Below are 18,941 nucleotides of genomic sequence, written 5' to 3' on the forward strand. Positions count from 1 at the left end.
ACTCTTTTTGATGTTATTTCTGATAATATTGACTGAGCCCTCTCTCTTTATCCATCAGCTAATATAGTTGTTGTCAGTGACTTTAATGCTCACAACTCTGAATGGCTTAGCTCTAGTTTCAGTGATTTTGCAGGCATTAAAGCCCACAACTTTGCCTTTCTCAATCCCTAACTCAAATTGTCAACTTTCCAACTCGCTTTCCAGACTACCAGAATCATTTACCTTCTCTACTCGACTTATGTCTTGTTTTTGATCCTAGTCAGTGCTCAGTTTCTCCACATTCACCCTTAGGTACTTTTGATCACAGTTTGATCTCTCTAAAACTAATATCTCATTCTTCTTCATAACCTGAACCCCCCTATTATTGTACCTCTTACAACTACCTTAAAGCTGAATGGGATTCTTTCCATGACTTTCTTTGTGATGGCCCTTGGGTAGAAACCTTTCGTCTTCCTGTCGAAAAATGTGCTTCTTACATAACTTCGTGGATTCAGACTGGCATGGAATCTTTTGTTCCCTCTCGACAATTCCAGGTTAAGCCTCATTCTTATCCATGGTTTTCCTCACACTGTGCTGCTGCGATTGCCAATCGTTTTTGAATCTTTAATTAATAAACTCTTAATTGCTCATCTTGAATCTAATAACTTACTTTCTGACCATCAATATGGATTTCGATCTTCTCGTTCTACAGCTGATTCGCTAACAGTAATAACTGATAGGTTTTATCGTGCATTAGATAAAGGTGGAGAGGTTAAGGCCATTGCTCTTGACATTTCAGAAGCTTTTGATAAAGTTTGGCATGCTGGCATTTGATAAAGTTTGGCATGCTGGTCTTCTTCATAAGCTTTTTTCTTATGGTGTATCTGGCAACATCTTAAGGATTATTGAATCCTACCAGTCCAATTGTAGTATAAAAGTTGTCCTCGATGGAAAACACTCTTCTTATTCTGTAAATTCAGGGGTGCCTCAAGGTTCTATCCTAGGCCCTACACTATTTAATTTACATTTATGATCTTCCAGACATTCTCACATCAAAGGTGGCATTGTTTGCTGATGATACTACCATTTATTTTTGTCGTGATAAGAAACCAACTCTCTCTGATTGCTTGGAGGGGGCATTTGAGCTTGAAAAAGATCTCACTTCTGCTACAGCATAGAATACACAGTGGCTGGTGAACTTCAATACAGATGAAACTCAATTTTTTTTAGTCAATTGTTATCACAATAAGTTAGATCTTCCTATATTTATGAACGGGGATGTACTCGATGAGTCATCTACTCTTCATTTTCTAGGATTAACTCTTACTTCCGATCTTGGAAACCATATATCAAATCAGTTGCAAAATTAGCATCTGCTAAGGTTGCATCTCTTTATCGAGCTTGACACTTTCTTATTTCGAATTCTATTCTCTATCTCTATAAATCTCAAATCTGACCTTATATGGAATACTGTTGCCATATCTGGGGCGGATCTTCTAATGATGCACTTTCTCTTTTAGACAGGGTGCAAAAACACATTGTAAACATAGTTGAACCTGCTCTTGCAGCCAACCATTATCACATCGTCGCTATGATGCTTCTCTTTCTCTTTTCTACAAATACTATAATGGGCACTGCTCGAAAGAGCTAGTATGTCTTGTGCCATCTATTAAAATTTATTCTCGTGTTACTTGTCATTCAAAGTCTCATCCTTTTTCTGTGACTGTTCCTAAGTGTTCCAAAAACGCTTATTATTATTATTCGTCTACTTTTTTTCCTCGAACATCAGTTCTTTGAAATTCGCTTCCTTTATCTTGCTTTCCTGATTTATATAATTTGCAATCCATCAAGTCGTCCGTCAATCGTTATTTTGCTCTACAATCTTCATCTTTTCTTTTCCAGTAACTTCCAACTTTAATTAGTGGTTGCTTGCAGCATTGTTGGAAGCAAAAATGTTTAAAAAAAAAAAAATTAATTTAATATTGCATTTTTTTAAGTGAATTGGTATTAACAAATTACTTCTTTTCTCAACATTTGCATAAATGAATTAAAATATGTTAAATTTTTGAGTTCTTAAAATGATTATTTCTTAAATTTCTAATTGCAGCTTTGAAACTACAATCAAATTTTATTTAAAAGAATTAGCGAGTAACAAATAACAAAATTATGTTAATTTATTGACTTTATTTATTTAAAGTTTATCAGATTATTATTTTATTATTAAAATTGCATTACTGAATATATCGTTTATTAAAAAATAATTGCTACGATTTAACTTGCGTTATAAAAAAAAAAGCTAAACTTACATTTTGTGCAAACTTTTGATGCAGCTGTTTATTTAAAATTAAATTTTGAGTAAAAAAAAATAGTTTAGGAAGAAAAATTGAAAAACCGAAAAACAATTGCCATAAAAATAAGCTGATTTTTTTTAAGAACAAATAAAATTTAAAAATTAAATAATATTTAGTATTATTTTTAAATAGATCTGACAGTTAAGTTAAACCCAAGCAGTAACTTTAATTCATATAAAGTTAAATTTTTTTTTTTTTGTAATGCACCTCCTCAAGGCCGAGAAGGCCACTACAGATGAGGAGACTATTTGTGGTTATAACTCTCTCAACTCTATAACTCCGAAACGTGATCCTTAATAAAAAAGGCCGCTGCGCGGAGAAACAAGTTGAGCGCAATACTACCAGGGACGTGGTGGGAATCGAACTCGGAACCTCTACCACTACACCACTACCGCATATATTTTTTAAATCAAAATTAAATTATATATTTTTAAACCTAAATTAAATTACTTTTTTTTAATTATCAGAATAAAATTATGTATTTTTATTATATTAGTTTTAAATTAAATCATATTTTTTTTATCAGAATTAAATTATGCTTTTATGATCTTTGCTTCAAGCTTAAAAAATTAATCATTACAATAAAATAAAAACAAAATATAAAATAAACTTAAAATTTTATTTGAGTTTTTTTCATCAGTAAATATTTACTAATGAAAAAATTTATTATTTAAACTTATTATTTAAATTTATTATTAAGATAGCGCTTATATCAAACAAAATTGTCATTCAAACTTTTGTAACAAATATTTTTGCATAAACGCTATTCAAAAGTTTATGTAACTTTTTTTTAAATTAATTACTTCTTTTATCTTACTGCTTATAGTATAGTTAAAGTTAAAAAATGATAAAAAGTTGCTTAACTAAAATTGCTTAAGGGGTACGTAAATCTCTCTACACTTAACGCTTTAAAACAAAGCCTCTGTATATATATATATATATATATATATATATATATATATATATATATATATATATATATACATATATATATATATATACATATATATATATATATATATATATATATTATATATATATATATATATATATATATATATATATATATATATAGATCTATAGTTTGTTGTCTTTGGGAAGAGCAGAAGGAAAAAAGTGATTCTTACGCCAACACATACGTCACTTTTAATTACTTTTGACTTTCGTCCAACATTTGCATGTTGGACGAAAGTAAAAACCATTAATTTAATTACAAATAAATCGTTTTTTAAAAAAACCACAAAAACGCAAATTTAATTGACCAGAATGTTTTAAAAACATTCTGAATGTTTTTAACAATATAGACAATGTTTTTATTTTTATTTTTTTTAATAAAATGTTTTTATTTTTAATTTTTTTAATAAAACGTTTTTATTTTTATTTTTTTTTACTGTAAATCATGCGCGGAGTGTTGCTACATCGACTATCTTATAGCCTGACTCGCAAGGGAGTGCTGCTACATTGACTGACAAATAGCCTGACTCGCAAGGGAGTGCTGCTACATCGACTGACAAATAGCCTGACCCGCAAGGGAGTGCTGCTACATCTACTATCTTTTAGCCTGACCCGCAAGGGAGTGTTGCTACATCGACTGAGGGTTTGGTTGGGGCAGGCAGTCTCTCAATTAATAAAAAAAAATAATTCCGGTCTTGCATTTTAATTTTTACTTTTTGTCAACAAAATATGGAAAAAACTTTCGGACAAAATCTACGGGTGGTTTCAAATCTAAAAAACCATACCCCTAAATTTGGGGCATATATATAAAAAATGAGCCTCACAAAGTTTGAGCGCTGTCCTTTCACTTTTGACCCCCCCTCAAGCTAATAATTTTGGGGAAAATTGACAGAAAAGTGGTCTTAAAAATTTTTTTTTTTTTAAATTTTTTTTTTCTGCTATATATATAGGCCTATATTTTTGTTTAAAAATATATGGTTTTTTCCTTACTTCTCAAAAATCTATGTTTGGTAATATTGAAAATCATGAAAATTGGTATTTTTTAAAATATATTTTCTGTTATGCCTAATGTTATATACATATATTTTTGTGAAAATTCTGATAGTTTAAAACTTTGAATTTTTCTAATAAATACAGATTAGTACATACAATAAACATTAAAAATGAGTAAAGCACAACTTAGGTCAATGAAAAAGAAACTTTTTATTATAAAAGAGGCAAAACCAGCTATATCAGGTATAAACATTTTTATTAATATTGGAATTTATATTATATATATTGGAATAAAACAACTTGTTTCTCGGCGCAGCGGCCTTGTTTGTCAAGGTTCGTGTTTCGGAGTTATAGAGTTGAGAGAGAGTTATAACCACTATTAAGTAGCCTCCTCATCTGTAGTGGCCTTCTCGGCCTTGGGGAGGTGAATAACATAAAAAAAAAAAAAAAAATTATAATGAGTCATTAGTTGCTAAAAAATTTATTTTATTTATAAACTATAAATTTTTCTATTTAGATATACAACTTCCAACAGGCTTGGATATACTTCAACATTTAATATATAACCAACAATGTCGATCTGTATCAATATCAAGTATTATTGCTTGTCCCCCTAAAAAAAAATTTTCTAGATGTTTGGAGAGTTGTTGTGAATGTATTTTGTCTAAAATCAAGAGACTCTGGATTAAAGCTGGATTTGATGTGTTAACTGATTTAAGTTTAGTTAAAAAAATTTTTAAATTGCATAAGTCCTATTCCAACTTGAAAAAAAAATGCAAATAGGGGAAATAGTGGTGATTTGGCTAAACAAAACGAGTTTGAGATTGAAATAAAAAAACTTTTTTGGGCTGGTAATTCTAATCTCAAAGACACAATCAGTAAAGATAAAAAAAGATCACTAAAAGACAAGATTGAAGATCTAAAATTTCTTGAAGATCAGGAAAATAAAAGAAAGTTTGTTATTGGTTCAGAGGATATTAAATATAGAAAAAAGGTATTCAATACTTTTAATTAATTACTTTAGCTCTTTCTCAAGCTCTGTTAATTCTTTTTTCCACTAATTTTAAAATTAAAAACTAAAACTACATCAGGAAGAAAAATCGTTTACAGCCTAAGATTTTGAGAGATGATGTACCCAACGTTGAACTTATAGACACAATTCTAAGCAATGATTCTTCAATTGAATCTGATTTCGAGCCAGGTGATTGGTATCATATAGAAGTCTCTGAAAACCCAGACACAGTAATTGCAAAAATTCCAAAAGATATTTTTGCTGGTAATGTTTCACTTACTGCTACAGCCTGTGATATATCACCAAATGTTTTACAGAAGGTAACAAATACAATTCTATATCAATCAGGTGTTGATCTTAAAGAAGTTAAAAGCAGTCAGTCTACCGCATATAGAAAAATGAAAAAAGAAAATGAAAACATGGCAAAAATTTCAAAAGAAGATGTTAAAGCAGCCATAGACGCATCTCCATATCCATGTATAATTCATTTTGATGGGAAGACCTTGTTTGAGCTAAACAAAGGAAAAATGTTAAAGAGGGATAGAATGGCTGTTTTAGTTAACATTAATGGACAGACTTACCTACTTGGAGTACCTCCACTAGCGTCATCCACTGGTGAAAATCAGTTCTTAGGTGTAAAGAACTTAATTAAGGAGTATCAATTTACGTCAAAAACTAGAGGAATATGCTTTGATACAACATCATCTAATACTGGGACGAATAAAGGATCAGTTTCCAGAATATCTCAAGAACTGGATAAGTATCTCCTCAGTTCTACTGTTACGGTTTGATTGAAATAAGGTTAAAAGCAGTTTTTTAGAAAAGGTAGCTATGAAGTCATTAACATTTTGCAAAGCATACGTTAGTAAACCAGGTATTATAAGAGATGATAGAAATGAGCTTGCAGAATTAGTTGTCACGTACTTATCCCCTATAACATATAAAGTAAGAAAAACTGGTGCTATTCATCATGCAAGATTTTTTTAGGAAAAGCAATTTATTATCTAAAGCTTCGGCTTTTATCCAATCAACTTACGTTTGTTCAGGAAAATGATAAACTGAAAATTGAAATAAAACTTATTACAGAATTTATTGTTTGCTTTTATGCAAAATGGTATCTACAATCTGAGGATGTCATCAAAGCTCCTTTTCTTGACATTACAGCCATACATCAAATGCATCTGTACAAGAAGGTATGTACAAACCCAATAGCTCTCGATGCTGTATTAGAGTCTCAGTATAAACACTGTTGGTATTTGGATTCAACAATGACACCTTTAGCTTTGCTAGATGATGAGTTAGCATCAGAGGAGAAGGCAAAAATTGCATCAGCAATTCTGTCATTTGATATGCCTAGCTCTGACTATTATAAGCCTGAGAATAAAGTAAAGCAAGATATCAAGGAAATTTATAAAATGAATACAAAAATTGGGAAAAAACCACCATCCTTGTCTGCCTTGGTTGATGTCTTTTCTTACCTGATTTTTGATATGATTGGGTTTGATAAGCAACGAGTTCAAGACTGGCTCTCACTTTCACCAAACTATTGGCATATTCAGTCATGCTTCAAAAGTTTTCAAAAATATGCTGAAACTTTAATTTTTGTAAATGACCATTCAGAACGGTCAATAGGTATGATGGGGCAGTATATTCATAGATATTCTGATGAAACTGAAAAGCACAACAGATTGCTAACTGTGGACAAAGTTCGATCTGTATTCAGATCACAAGAACAAAAATGCGGTACAATTTCAAAGATTAAGTTTAATGATGGACTTGGTGTGATGCAAAAAAAGATAAAGAGTTAAACTTGATTATTATTAGATTTGTAAATTTTTTTTCTGCTATAAAACTTGAATATAAATTTATAATTTTATTTATTCTTGCTCATTTTGATTTTTCAATATAGTTAAGTGGAGTTTTTTTCAATATAGATAAACAACATTGCTGAGGCCACAACCAACAACTGTTCATTCTTTCTGGCAAAATGAAGTTGGTTGCTCCCTCTGGTATGTCTTGGGAATAGTTAAAGAGGCCTTGTGTGTATATGTTAATACACACAAGGCTTATAAATAAATAAATAAATAAATAAATATATATATATATATATATATATATATATATATATATAATATATATATATATATATATATATATATATGTATATATATATATATTAATCTAACTTTAACTACAAAAATTCTGACTTTCATGATTTTCAATACCATCAAACATAGATTTTTGAGAAGTAGGAAAAAAAACCATATATTTTTAAACAAAAATATAGGCCTACATACATATAGTAGAAAAAAAAAAATTAAAAAAAAAAAAATTACCCGTCCCTCAAGGGGCCCGAAAATTATTACTTTTCGGTCAATTTTCCCCTAAATTTTTAACTTGAGGGGGGGGGGGGGCCCAAAGTGATTGGACAGCGCTCAAACTTTGGGAGGCTCATTTTTTATACATTTGCCCCAAATTTAGGGGGTATGGTTTTTTAGATTTGAAAATTCACTTTTTTTGAATACCCCTAATATATATATATATATATATATATATATATATATATATATATATATATATATATATATATATATATATATATATATATATATATATATATATATATATATATATATATATATATATATATATATATATATAACGTCTGTTCACAAAAAATCCGGACTGATTTCAAATGTACACAAATTGTTCTATATTTCGAATTTTTGATTCGAAATTTTTAAATTTAATCGGTCAACAACAACAGTTTCATTTTGTGGCAAATTTGAGTTTAAATAATTAATTCAAATAAACATGGAGCATCTAAAAGAGAACGATGTTAGAAATGTGATTGAAAATTTTTATAAACAAAACATAAACAGTGGAAAGAAATTTACAGTGGATCATTTTAAGAAAATGGGAATTGCTAAATCTACAATTTATGACATAATTAAAAGGTCTGAAAATAATTTGCCAATGAATAGAAAAATCGGTTGCGGCAGAAAACCTTTTAAAATTACACCAGAAAAGAGAGAGTCCATGATTGCAAGAGCAGAAGAGAGAATCGGGATTTCGCAAAGAAAATTGGCACTAAAATATAAGATAAGCGTTTCATACGTAAATAGATTATTAAGTATGCATGGACCAAAATGTATACCAAAAGAAAAATGTATACCAAAAAAAAAAATGCACCAAAAAAAACAGAAAAGCAAGAAATTAAACAAAAGAAAAACTTATTAAAACTTTCAAAAACTTTTTTCAAGCCATCAAATGAGTTTGAAATCATCATGGACGATGAATCTTATTTCTGTGTAAATGGTGCAAATTGTTCACAAAACTCTGGCTACTATACAAAGGATAGTTCTCAAACTGATCCTAACATTAAATTCAACTTCAAAAAAAAGTTTGACGAGAAAGTTCTCTTTTGGATTGCAATCAGTCGTTTTGGTCATTCATCGCCTTATTTTGCTGTAAAAAACTGTGCACTGGATGCAAAAACTTATTCTAAAGAATGTATTACAAAAAGACTTCTTCCATTTATAAATTCCAAGCATCAAAACATGAAAATTTTATTTTGGCCTGACGGAGCGAGATGTCATTATGCAAAACACACATTAGAAACTTACAACACTTTAGGTATTAACTTTGTCGACGCTAAAGATAACCCCCCAAATGTACCGCAGTTAAGGCCAATTGAAAATTTTTGGGCACATTTAAAAGCAAAAGTTTATGGAAATGGATTTACTGCGAAAAATCTTGACCACCTTAAGAATAGAATTCGATTAAAGTTGAAAGAGTTTGATCCAGACTACTTTTTCAACCTAATGGATTCAGTCAAAACTAAAGTTCGAAAAGCCGCTGATTTAGGACCACTTTCGGTTATAAAATAGTTAACAATGTCCAGTCACTCATTTTAGTTAAAATTTTTGTCAAAAATCGATTAATTTTGTATTTAATTAAGAACAATTTTTCATTCCGGATTTTTTGTGAACAGACGTTATATAGGCCTTGGCGGAAAGCATGAGCTTAACTCCTACTCTTGCTCACACTCCCCTTAAGTGATTTATGGGAGCAATTTATGGCTCTCGTGAAAGTATAATTTTTTCATAAATATGAACCGCTTTCTTTTTTATGCATTTTTATATATTGATTAAAAAAAACTAAATTGAATAAAAAAGACAAAGTTTGAGTTTCAGATTTTTTTTTGCCCAAAAAATATGAATGATTTTTTTGTTGCACTCATGATTTTTTTGTAGTGCTTGAGATTATATTTTAACTATTCAAATGGCTAACAACTTGTCAACTTTATAATATATGATATTTTATACTACAACAATTGTTTTGTTTTTAGTAAAGCAGAAGTTTAGTATTATAAACGTGAATAAAAATATTACATAACTATAATACAAAATTATAATAGAATTAGTAAAAAAAAATTCCTTTTCAAACACAGATATTCAATACAGAGAGATTTTTTCCTAAAATCCTTAGTGTGCAATACCATGTAATATCACTATAACATTAATGACAATACAGTCAGGTTTGCAAAGTTGTTTATAAACAAAAAGATTATCATTGTAATTAGGATAAAAAATGCAAAAGTCATTCTAGAAATAAACAGATAATTGCATTATAAACTACAATCTATTTTTAAAAGCACCATTATTGCAAAAAATAAAAATAAAATAAAAAGCGTTAATAGAAATCAATCAGATTGGACTAACTAAAAGCGCAAACGAAAATCAATCAGATTGGACTAACTGATTGGTTTCTTAAATAAAAAATCAGTTTTTTATAAAAATGTCATTATGAAAAAATAAATTGAAAATATTTTGTCATAAATCTTTTGCTTAGTCAATGCTATGTCTTCCTTTTAAAGCTACTATTTAAAATTCAATTTATAATATTAAACACTTTTAAAAATACATTTAAATAAGTTAAACATTCTTTTTAAAAGTTATAACTGCTTTTTTTTATTTGCTCAAACTCATATTTAAGAAACTATTAAGCACTAAATTACTACATAATAATTCTTATGTAATGTATTATACATTTTATATCTTAATTATTATTATTAAATAAATTATATAAATTTATACAAATTTGTCTTAATTTGAGCAAAAAAACAAAAAAAATTATTTTATTGTAAAATAAATTTATTTATTGTAAAGAAAACCATATTATAATAACTTAAAATGTTTATAAAATTTTTACAGATAGGAACGATGATAATACTAACATGATATTGACAAAAATTACTTTATTATAATATTATTTTTGCAGCAGGACCAACCTTTAATACAAAGCCAACTATAAAATCTTATTCGATGAGCAAAACTATTAACAACACTAAAGATTTAGTAATTTAAACAAATTTTATTATTGTAATAATAAAGTTTATGTCTTTATGTATAATAATATTATAATAACATTATAATAAAATGTTATTTTTTAAATTCAACTTTTGGAATTTTATGTTAAATTTTTGGAACAATATTAGTATTTATAAAAATCACGCAATTAATGAGTTTCTCACTAATTTGGTTAAATAATGCAATAAAATAATGTTCAAATAAATAAAAACTACAAATGATAAATAAAAAGTACATTTAATAACTAAAGTCAACAAAAATACAGCTTGTGCTTGCGAACTATGAATTTTAAAAAATATAACATTACTTGTGCAACATTTTTTGCCTATTATTCCTTGAATGGGATGTTCATCAACTTTGAAAAAGAAACTTTTAAATGCTTTTGATCTTAAACACGCAACATATAGTTAATAATGAAACACAATTTTTTTTATAAACAAAAAATTGACCTTGAATTTTATTAATTCTCATTGTATATGCCGATCAAACAGGAAACTTATGACTTTTGAGAGCAAAAAATATTGCCTATGTAAGGAACATTTTATACATGCTTTTACAACTTCAACCCTCTTATAGCAACAGGCACTGTTTGCCTAAAGTCACCACTAAAAAGAATGACTTTCCTATCAAATGGAATGTTGTTGTTGCAAACATATAATGGAAAGTTGTTGTAAACTATTATTGAAAATAGTTTTTTAAAGATTTATTAAAGAGGGGTGCCTGAAATACACATCCGCCGAAAAAAAAAACAACCTGAACAATTAAAATAATAATTTAAAATTAAATATATTACCTGATTTTTGCGGCATCAAATCATAAGTTTAAAACAATTTAAGTTAACTAATAATCGTCACTAGCGCATTAAACAGTAACTTAAGCACATTAAATTAGACATAAAGCCAATTACATGCCAAAAGATTCTTTCTTAGCCAATCAATTTACTAATTATAAGAAACACGTTCAAAAAAGCCTAGAAACTATTTAAAAACTATGTAAAACGTTAAGAATTAAACATTAATTGGAGTATTAATATTTAGATGATTTAACTTATTTTTTATTATAAAAGTATGTACATTCTATGATAAACAACTTTAATATTTCAAAATAACTTTAAACTAACTGTTTTTATATACTATTCAAAATGCTTTTAAAAAATAACAAATTACTTCAAACGATTGTTTATAACAAATAAATTTTATTTAAATTATCAAAGAGTTTTTAATATAACTTTTTGTTAATTATCTAAATATGTATTTTTTTCAACAGCATATATGCAAGTTTAATAATAACACATTTGTTAAAAAAACAGGATGCGCAATTTTTTTTTTTAATCTTTGTTTACTAAATGAAGTTTTTTCTCAACAAAGAGACGTTTACTCTTTTTAATGTTTCTTTATAGTTAATAAATAAAAAAAGTAATTAACCCTTAGCTTTTATAATTATGTTTAGAATATGTAACTTTGAAACTATGATATATTAAAGTTTTATAATGATTTTTATTTTCTTAATCTTTTAAGTTTTTGTTTTTTTTAATTTTCTCTTTTTATAAAAATTCTTTAAAAAATTTTATTACTGTATTTTTTTTCACTTTAGTTTAGTTCAGCTTAGTTCTTTGAGTGCATTTTTAAAACTCTTAAGTTGTCGTAACATGCAAACAGTCGTGGTCAAGTCATTTAAAAATATTATGTTGTGTATAATATAATATTTGTATACAATCCTATCTCACACATTCTTTCTGTGACAGCCTGATATATACATATATATACATATATATATATATATATATATATATATATATATATATATATATATATATATATATATATATATACATATATATATATATATATATATATATATATATATATATATATATATATATATATATATATATATATATATATATATATATCAGACCTTGTTAAGAAGCCTTACGCAGCTTGCATTTTGCCTGCGAAAAGGCAATTTGCCTAAAAACTTTTATCTTTTAGAATATTTAAATTATCTTTTGATATCGTTTACGTGACGTTTATTCAGAAGAAATAGTCGTAAGTAAAAGCATTTAACTGCAATTGTAAACTAATAGATTTTTTGTTAAAGAAACAATTTGTTTAATAATTTTTTTGTTGTTGTTAAAAATTAGTCAAAGAAAATAAAGTGTTTTAAGTTTTATCTTAAGGAATTAGATATATAAATTCCTTTTAAATATAAAAATTATTTTTTGTCATAATAATTTAAAAAATGCACGATTTATTTTGATGTAAATATTTTATTAATAAGATATTTTGTTTATTGTTAATTCAGTAACGTAAAGTTTTAATGACATTTGTTTAATTTATGAAAATAAATTGTGATCACAAATATGTTATCGGTAACTGATAAATAATTTTAAAAAACTCTTTGTTTAAAAACGTTATTAAAAAGAGTACACAAAATAAAAACGTTTTATGAAAAAAGTATTTTTTTCAAAAAAAATTTAATTCATATTTGAAAAAATTTAAAAGAATGATTTTTCAAATAGGAACTGAGATTTTATTTTTAACTTTAGTTATAGTGAGAAAAAAAAACTGTATGATTTTTAACGCGTTAATAAAATAACTTTAATTTGGTACTTGAAAAGACATTAGTGATGCAATATAATTTCTAACAATACAAAATATATTTGCTGAGTTGAGTTACTTTGAAATGCGTTACGCGTTTTTGTTACGCAGCGAATCCTCGTAACAAGGCCTGATATATATATATATATATATATATATATATATATATATATATATATATATATATATATATATATATATATACATATATATATATATATACATATATATATATATATATATATATATATATATATATATATATATATATATATATATATATATATATATATATACAGGGACTATTCTAGCAAAAAAATTTGGGCAGCAGTACCCCCTTCCCCGTCCCAGCTGAATTTAGCAAAAAATCTGGCAAATATGGTCAACGCTGTCAAAAATGGTCTAGAATAAACCCTGATATATATATGTACACACACACACATATATGTATATATATATTATATATATATATATATATATATATATATATATATATATATATATATATATATATATATATATATATATATATATATATATATATATATATTAGATACACTATAAAAGGTGCTGCTAAAAAATATTTCACAATAATTATATTAGATAAACAATCATGTTTTCAGATCAAATTGCCAGCTAAATCCACTCAAAATATTCCACAAATCATATAATAACTAATAAATAAAATGTTAGTTCCATTCATTTTATATGGTTTGTTCAGAGGTTTTGATCACTTTATGAAAATAAACACAAAATTGCTGAAAGAAAAAAAAGCAAAATTACAAGAAGTTATCAGAGTAAAAATAGAAACCAAAATGGGATCTACTGGACAAAGAGGAAATATAACAAGTGGAAATGTTGCCAGAAAACTTCTACATAATCAGGTAAACCGAAAGTTAATCGCAGATCAGGTAATCACTGATAGAAATGAATGATTTAATTGATTTAAAATCTTGAAGTAAAGAAGAAATGGAAGCTAATGATAGGCATTTCAGATATCTCAAGAACAATTATCGAGAAAAAGATCTCAATTATTGAGAAAAATAATTCGACTGTTTAGATTTTTTAGGTTATTTTTTTTTTAATGTTAATTCACTTCCCCAAGGCTGAGAAGGCCACTACAGATGAGTTAAGGCTACTTAATTGTGGTTATACCTTCTCTCAACTCCATAACTCCGAAACACGAATCAATTGATGATTTTATAAACAACCCTTTTGTAGGGGAGGGGGCCAAAATTCTATAACTTTTGTTTAACCAATTATTCTTAATTTTTTTAGAAAAGTTCAATGAACAATTCTGTTTTTGCTATTTTTTTGTGGTTGATCTTCAATTTTTAACATTTTAAAAATATTAAAAAACATAAAAGCCAGAAATTTTTGCAGCATATTCTTTGCGTGAAAAGTTACACAACTTTATATTAAAATTTATACAATTTGAATTTTGATTGGATAACTTAATATAAAGTTGCGTTTTAAACAAAAATAAGTCTTATCTAGAGTTAAAATTTGTTTGGATTTACTTCGTTAGAAAATACTTTGCTATTAATTTTGTAAACTGAATTTAGATACCGATTAAAATAAAAAATATTGCAACAAGAAGTAACATACTAATAAATAAATAAATCATAAACTGTAAACAAATAAATCAAAATTATTAAATTTATTTTGAAATCTCCCAGTAATTGACAAATTTTATGATACAAAGTTGCCTTTACTCAGGGTCATTTTTAATTCTAGTTTTAAGTCAACAATAAACTATCTTTTAGAAATTTTCATAAAATAAATTGACTGCTTAGTAGTCGCAGAAGCAGTTCGTATATATGCATCAAAAAACATGGATGATTGTATCATCTTTGCAAATAGTTTAGCAAAATTTAGCTATATTTCTTTGACAGAAACTAAGAATGTATAATGGGTTTGGAAAAAGATACAATGATGGAATAACTGATGTATTATGTTTTTAATCAGGTTTTTGTTATTTATAAAACAATTATAAATATCATTGAACTTAAGTGTCAGCGAAGCACTCATTGCAATCAGCTTCGGAAATGCTGTTGATTAAAAAATTTCCTTGTAGTAATATAATTAAATATCCAAACCAATCTGAAATCAAGATTTAGATAATTTTGAAATTTTTCAGGAAATGTGTCGCATTGTTAAAAAACTTAAAAACATAAAATACAGTTGGAACCATTGACAGAAACAACAAAAAGAAAAATGTTTACATAGATTTAACTTTGGCCATATTACAGAGTATCACCAATACATTAAAAATTTTGTATTCATGTTTTGCACTCATAATAGCTGATTTATAATTTTATAATAATTAAGTTATAATTCAATATTGCCTATTACAAATTTTATTCATATGGTTTGTAAGTCATGGTTGATAGAAAATACTGGTACCATATTATGTCTTAAACAGTTTGACTTACACACAATATTTCTTGACTTTGTTTTGTTTGTTTTTTTCATTAACATTACTTTTAATTTGTAACCAAACTAGAATCTTTCAGACTAAACTTTCTTAATATCAGATTTGACTTAAGCAAAGTTCTATTTGCTTAAGGGTCAAGTAGAAAAAGAAAACTTGAGAAGCTATTTTTGATTAAAAAAGAAAATGTTCAAAAAAATAGTTTTTGCACCTAAATAATTACAAATCCTTTAATAATAAATAACAATCCATACCTTTATTTCAACTAAGTCACCCTCTCTAAATTCATAAGGGGCAACCCCTGGTACATAAAACGCAGACACATTAGTCAATGCTAAAAGAAATACTATCTTTTGTAACATACTAGAAACTTAGAAACATATATCCATGAAATATTAACAAAATTAAGTTGAAGGTTTTTCCAATAGTAGATATAACTTTACACCTAAGATACAATTAAACATATTTTTTATTAAATATTTTTGAATAAATTGTACTTTAAAATATGCACAAAAATGAACAAAATTAAAAAATTAAAATTTCCTAGTAGTATGATTAGTGAGCTAGTACTAAAAGTTTCTGTACAATAGGTATCAGAAATATTTATTACTGTTCATTTATTATTTTATTAACTATTATTATTTTTGTTGTTGTTGTTGTTGCTGTGGTTGTTGTTGTTGTTTTTATTATTATTATTATTATTATTATTATTATTATTATTATTTTTATTATTGTTATTATAATTACTATTATTGTTATTATTATTATTATTGTATAATAATAATAATTAAAATAATAATAATAATAATAATATTTATAAATAATAACATCTGCAAATTTTTTAAATTTATTTTTAACAATATTTTATTATTAAAAATAAATTTAAATTTATTTTTATAATAAAATATTGTTAAAAATTAAGTTATTATTAATACCTTAAAATATTTGTAAAGCTATCTATAATACTATTAAATACCATAATACTATTTTTATAATAATATTACGTTTAATAGTATTATAGATAGCTTTATAGATATTTTAAAGTATTATTAATACCTTATATAATAATACTAATACTATATAATAATTATATAGTATTACATATTATAATACTAATATACACTAAAGCTACCTAAAATACTATAATAGATAGCTTTAATATCAAGTTATAGTATAATTAAATTTTATGACTATTATAATTAGTAGAATCAACTTATATAGTATATAATATACTAGAACATGATAATGAGGGTAAGTATGCATGCAAAAATATCTATAAAATAACTATTTCTGAACAGTTTATAGAATAAAGTTATTATATAATTAATAGTTAATAGAAATATATTATATTTAATTATTATATATCATTGGAAAAAGCCTAAAATTAGTATTATTATTACTAATTTTATTATTACTAATTATTATTAAGATTATTATCATTAAGATATTATTATTACTAATTATTTTAAGATGGGAAAAATTTCATAAAGGCTAACTCTGAAAAATGATATGTACATTTAAGTAAAAAACTTGATTAAAATAAATACAAAAACTTATTTATGTGATATTTCTACTCGATTGTATAAACTAGACATCTATATCATACAATAGTTTAATTTAGCTTATGCTTGAGGAACCGCTTTCTTAAATTCTGTGTTTATTGCTTTTCCGTAAGCATATTCTGCTTTGGTTAACTGAGCTTTGGTTTCCGGTCCTTCAACCGTTGCTCGAGTACTAATACCGGCATGTTTTTTTGTTTAACTTTGCTTTTGTTTTGATTTTTATTTACACTAGTTTGTCGTTCTACAAGTATATAGTGATAGTAATAAAAAGTAATAATAATAGCAATTACTTTTCACTAATTTACAATGATAAACAATATAAACAAGGTAACTGAAAGAAAATCTTGTAAAAATAAACTTCTTACAATGAATCGTTGTTGTTGTACATTGAAGTTCTTACAATAATGAAACAAATAAACTTTATAAAGTATATACATTAATACTTCAAACAAGGTAAACTGACTTAATATAAGCAGTAAAATAAGTTAATTCTATGATATAATAGAAAGATAAAATTTCAAAATGTTACTACTTTCCACGGACAACGTACTAATGTACTACACCTAAGTACGTTGTCCGTGGAAAGAATAAAACTTTTAAGTTTAGCTTTAAAAACAGGGTAAGAAGAAAGCAAATCCAAATTTTGCAAAATAACTTTATTCCAAAGATATGGTGCACAATAATCAATACAAAACTGATTAAACTTGGTTCGACAAAAAATTTGGTTCAGCAAAGATTTTTTTTTAAACGTTAAGAACTAGGTTATTTTTCGATGTATTTTTAAAACATAAGACATTTATTTCATATATATTTAAGTAATCTCATTTTGCTGAATAAAGGTTTTAAATGAGTAAGCAAAACTAATAACGTGAATTGCGTGCTTCTGACGGTTACAAAGACGTTTCAATCTATTTTTATCTGTACTTCCCCAAACAATATTTGCATAACTTAAATAGTTATGAATAAACGAGTAATAATGTCAGGACAAGCTCTTTTTTTTTAAATAATCTCCAGTTTTATATAAAATTTCAATACTTTCAGAAATTTTGGTACAGATGTTATAAATGTGATGTTTCCATGTAATGTGTTCATCCAGGAAAACTCCTAAAAACCTGTAACCCAGTCTCTTTTAATCTCAATTTGGTCAATAAAAGTTGGAGGCAGATTTATGGGTAGAAAACGCTTTTTTTTAAGCGAACGGTAAAAAGTATATTTTGTTTTAATAATATTTATAGTTGGTTTGTTTCATTAGAACCAGGTATAAATATTTTTAAGCTCGTCATTCATAGCAGAAAAAAGTTTACAAATATCATTATTAAAAGGAAATAGGTTGCTGTCGTCCGCAAACATAATACTAAGTAAATTTGAGACTTTATTCGAGTCATTAATATAAATCAAGAAAAAAAGAGACCCTGATATATATATATCTTTGCGGAACACCTCAGGATATATCTAATAAATCATTTTGATAAACATCATTACAGGAAACATATGTATTTATTTTTTTATTTTTTGTTTGTTTGATTGCTTATGTTTTAGGGGGGGGGGGGCAGGGGAATGATTAGGGGGCAACATGTGTTGCAGGTAGCAAATTAACCCCCAGAAATATATATTTTTGAGAATCGTATTTGTGAGGAATATATTTTATCAATACTTTTATGTCTTTTATTATGACTATTAGGTA

General features: G+C 26.2%; 1 protein-coding gene across 1 annotated transcript in view; it reads right to left on the bottom strand.

Moving 5' to 3' along the window:
* LOC100214813 (transmembrane 9 superfamily member 4) overlaps positions 1-16,151 on the bottom strand; it is an 80,808-nt gene extending 64,657 nt beyond the window's left edge. The window contains exon 1 of the mRNA XM_065813731.1: positions 15,950-16,151. Coding sequence (XP_065669803.1) covers positions 15,950-16,057 — 108 coding nt within the window. The 5' untranslated portion in view covers positions 16,058-16,151. The remainder of the gene's footprint in view (positions 1-15,949) is intronic.
* Between the last annotated feature and the right edge of the window lie 2,790 nt (positions 16,152-18,941).

The sequence above is a fragment of the Hydra vulgaris genome, chromosome 12 (assembly GCF_038396675.1).
Source record: "Hydra vulgaris chromosome 12, alternate assembly HydraT2T_AEP".
In the NCBI taxonomy this organism is placed as follows: Eukaryota; Metazoa; Cnidaria; class Hydrozoa; order Anthoathecata; family Hydridae; genus Hydra; species Hydra vulgaris.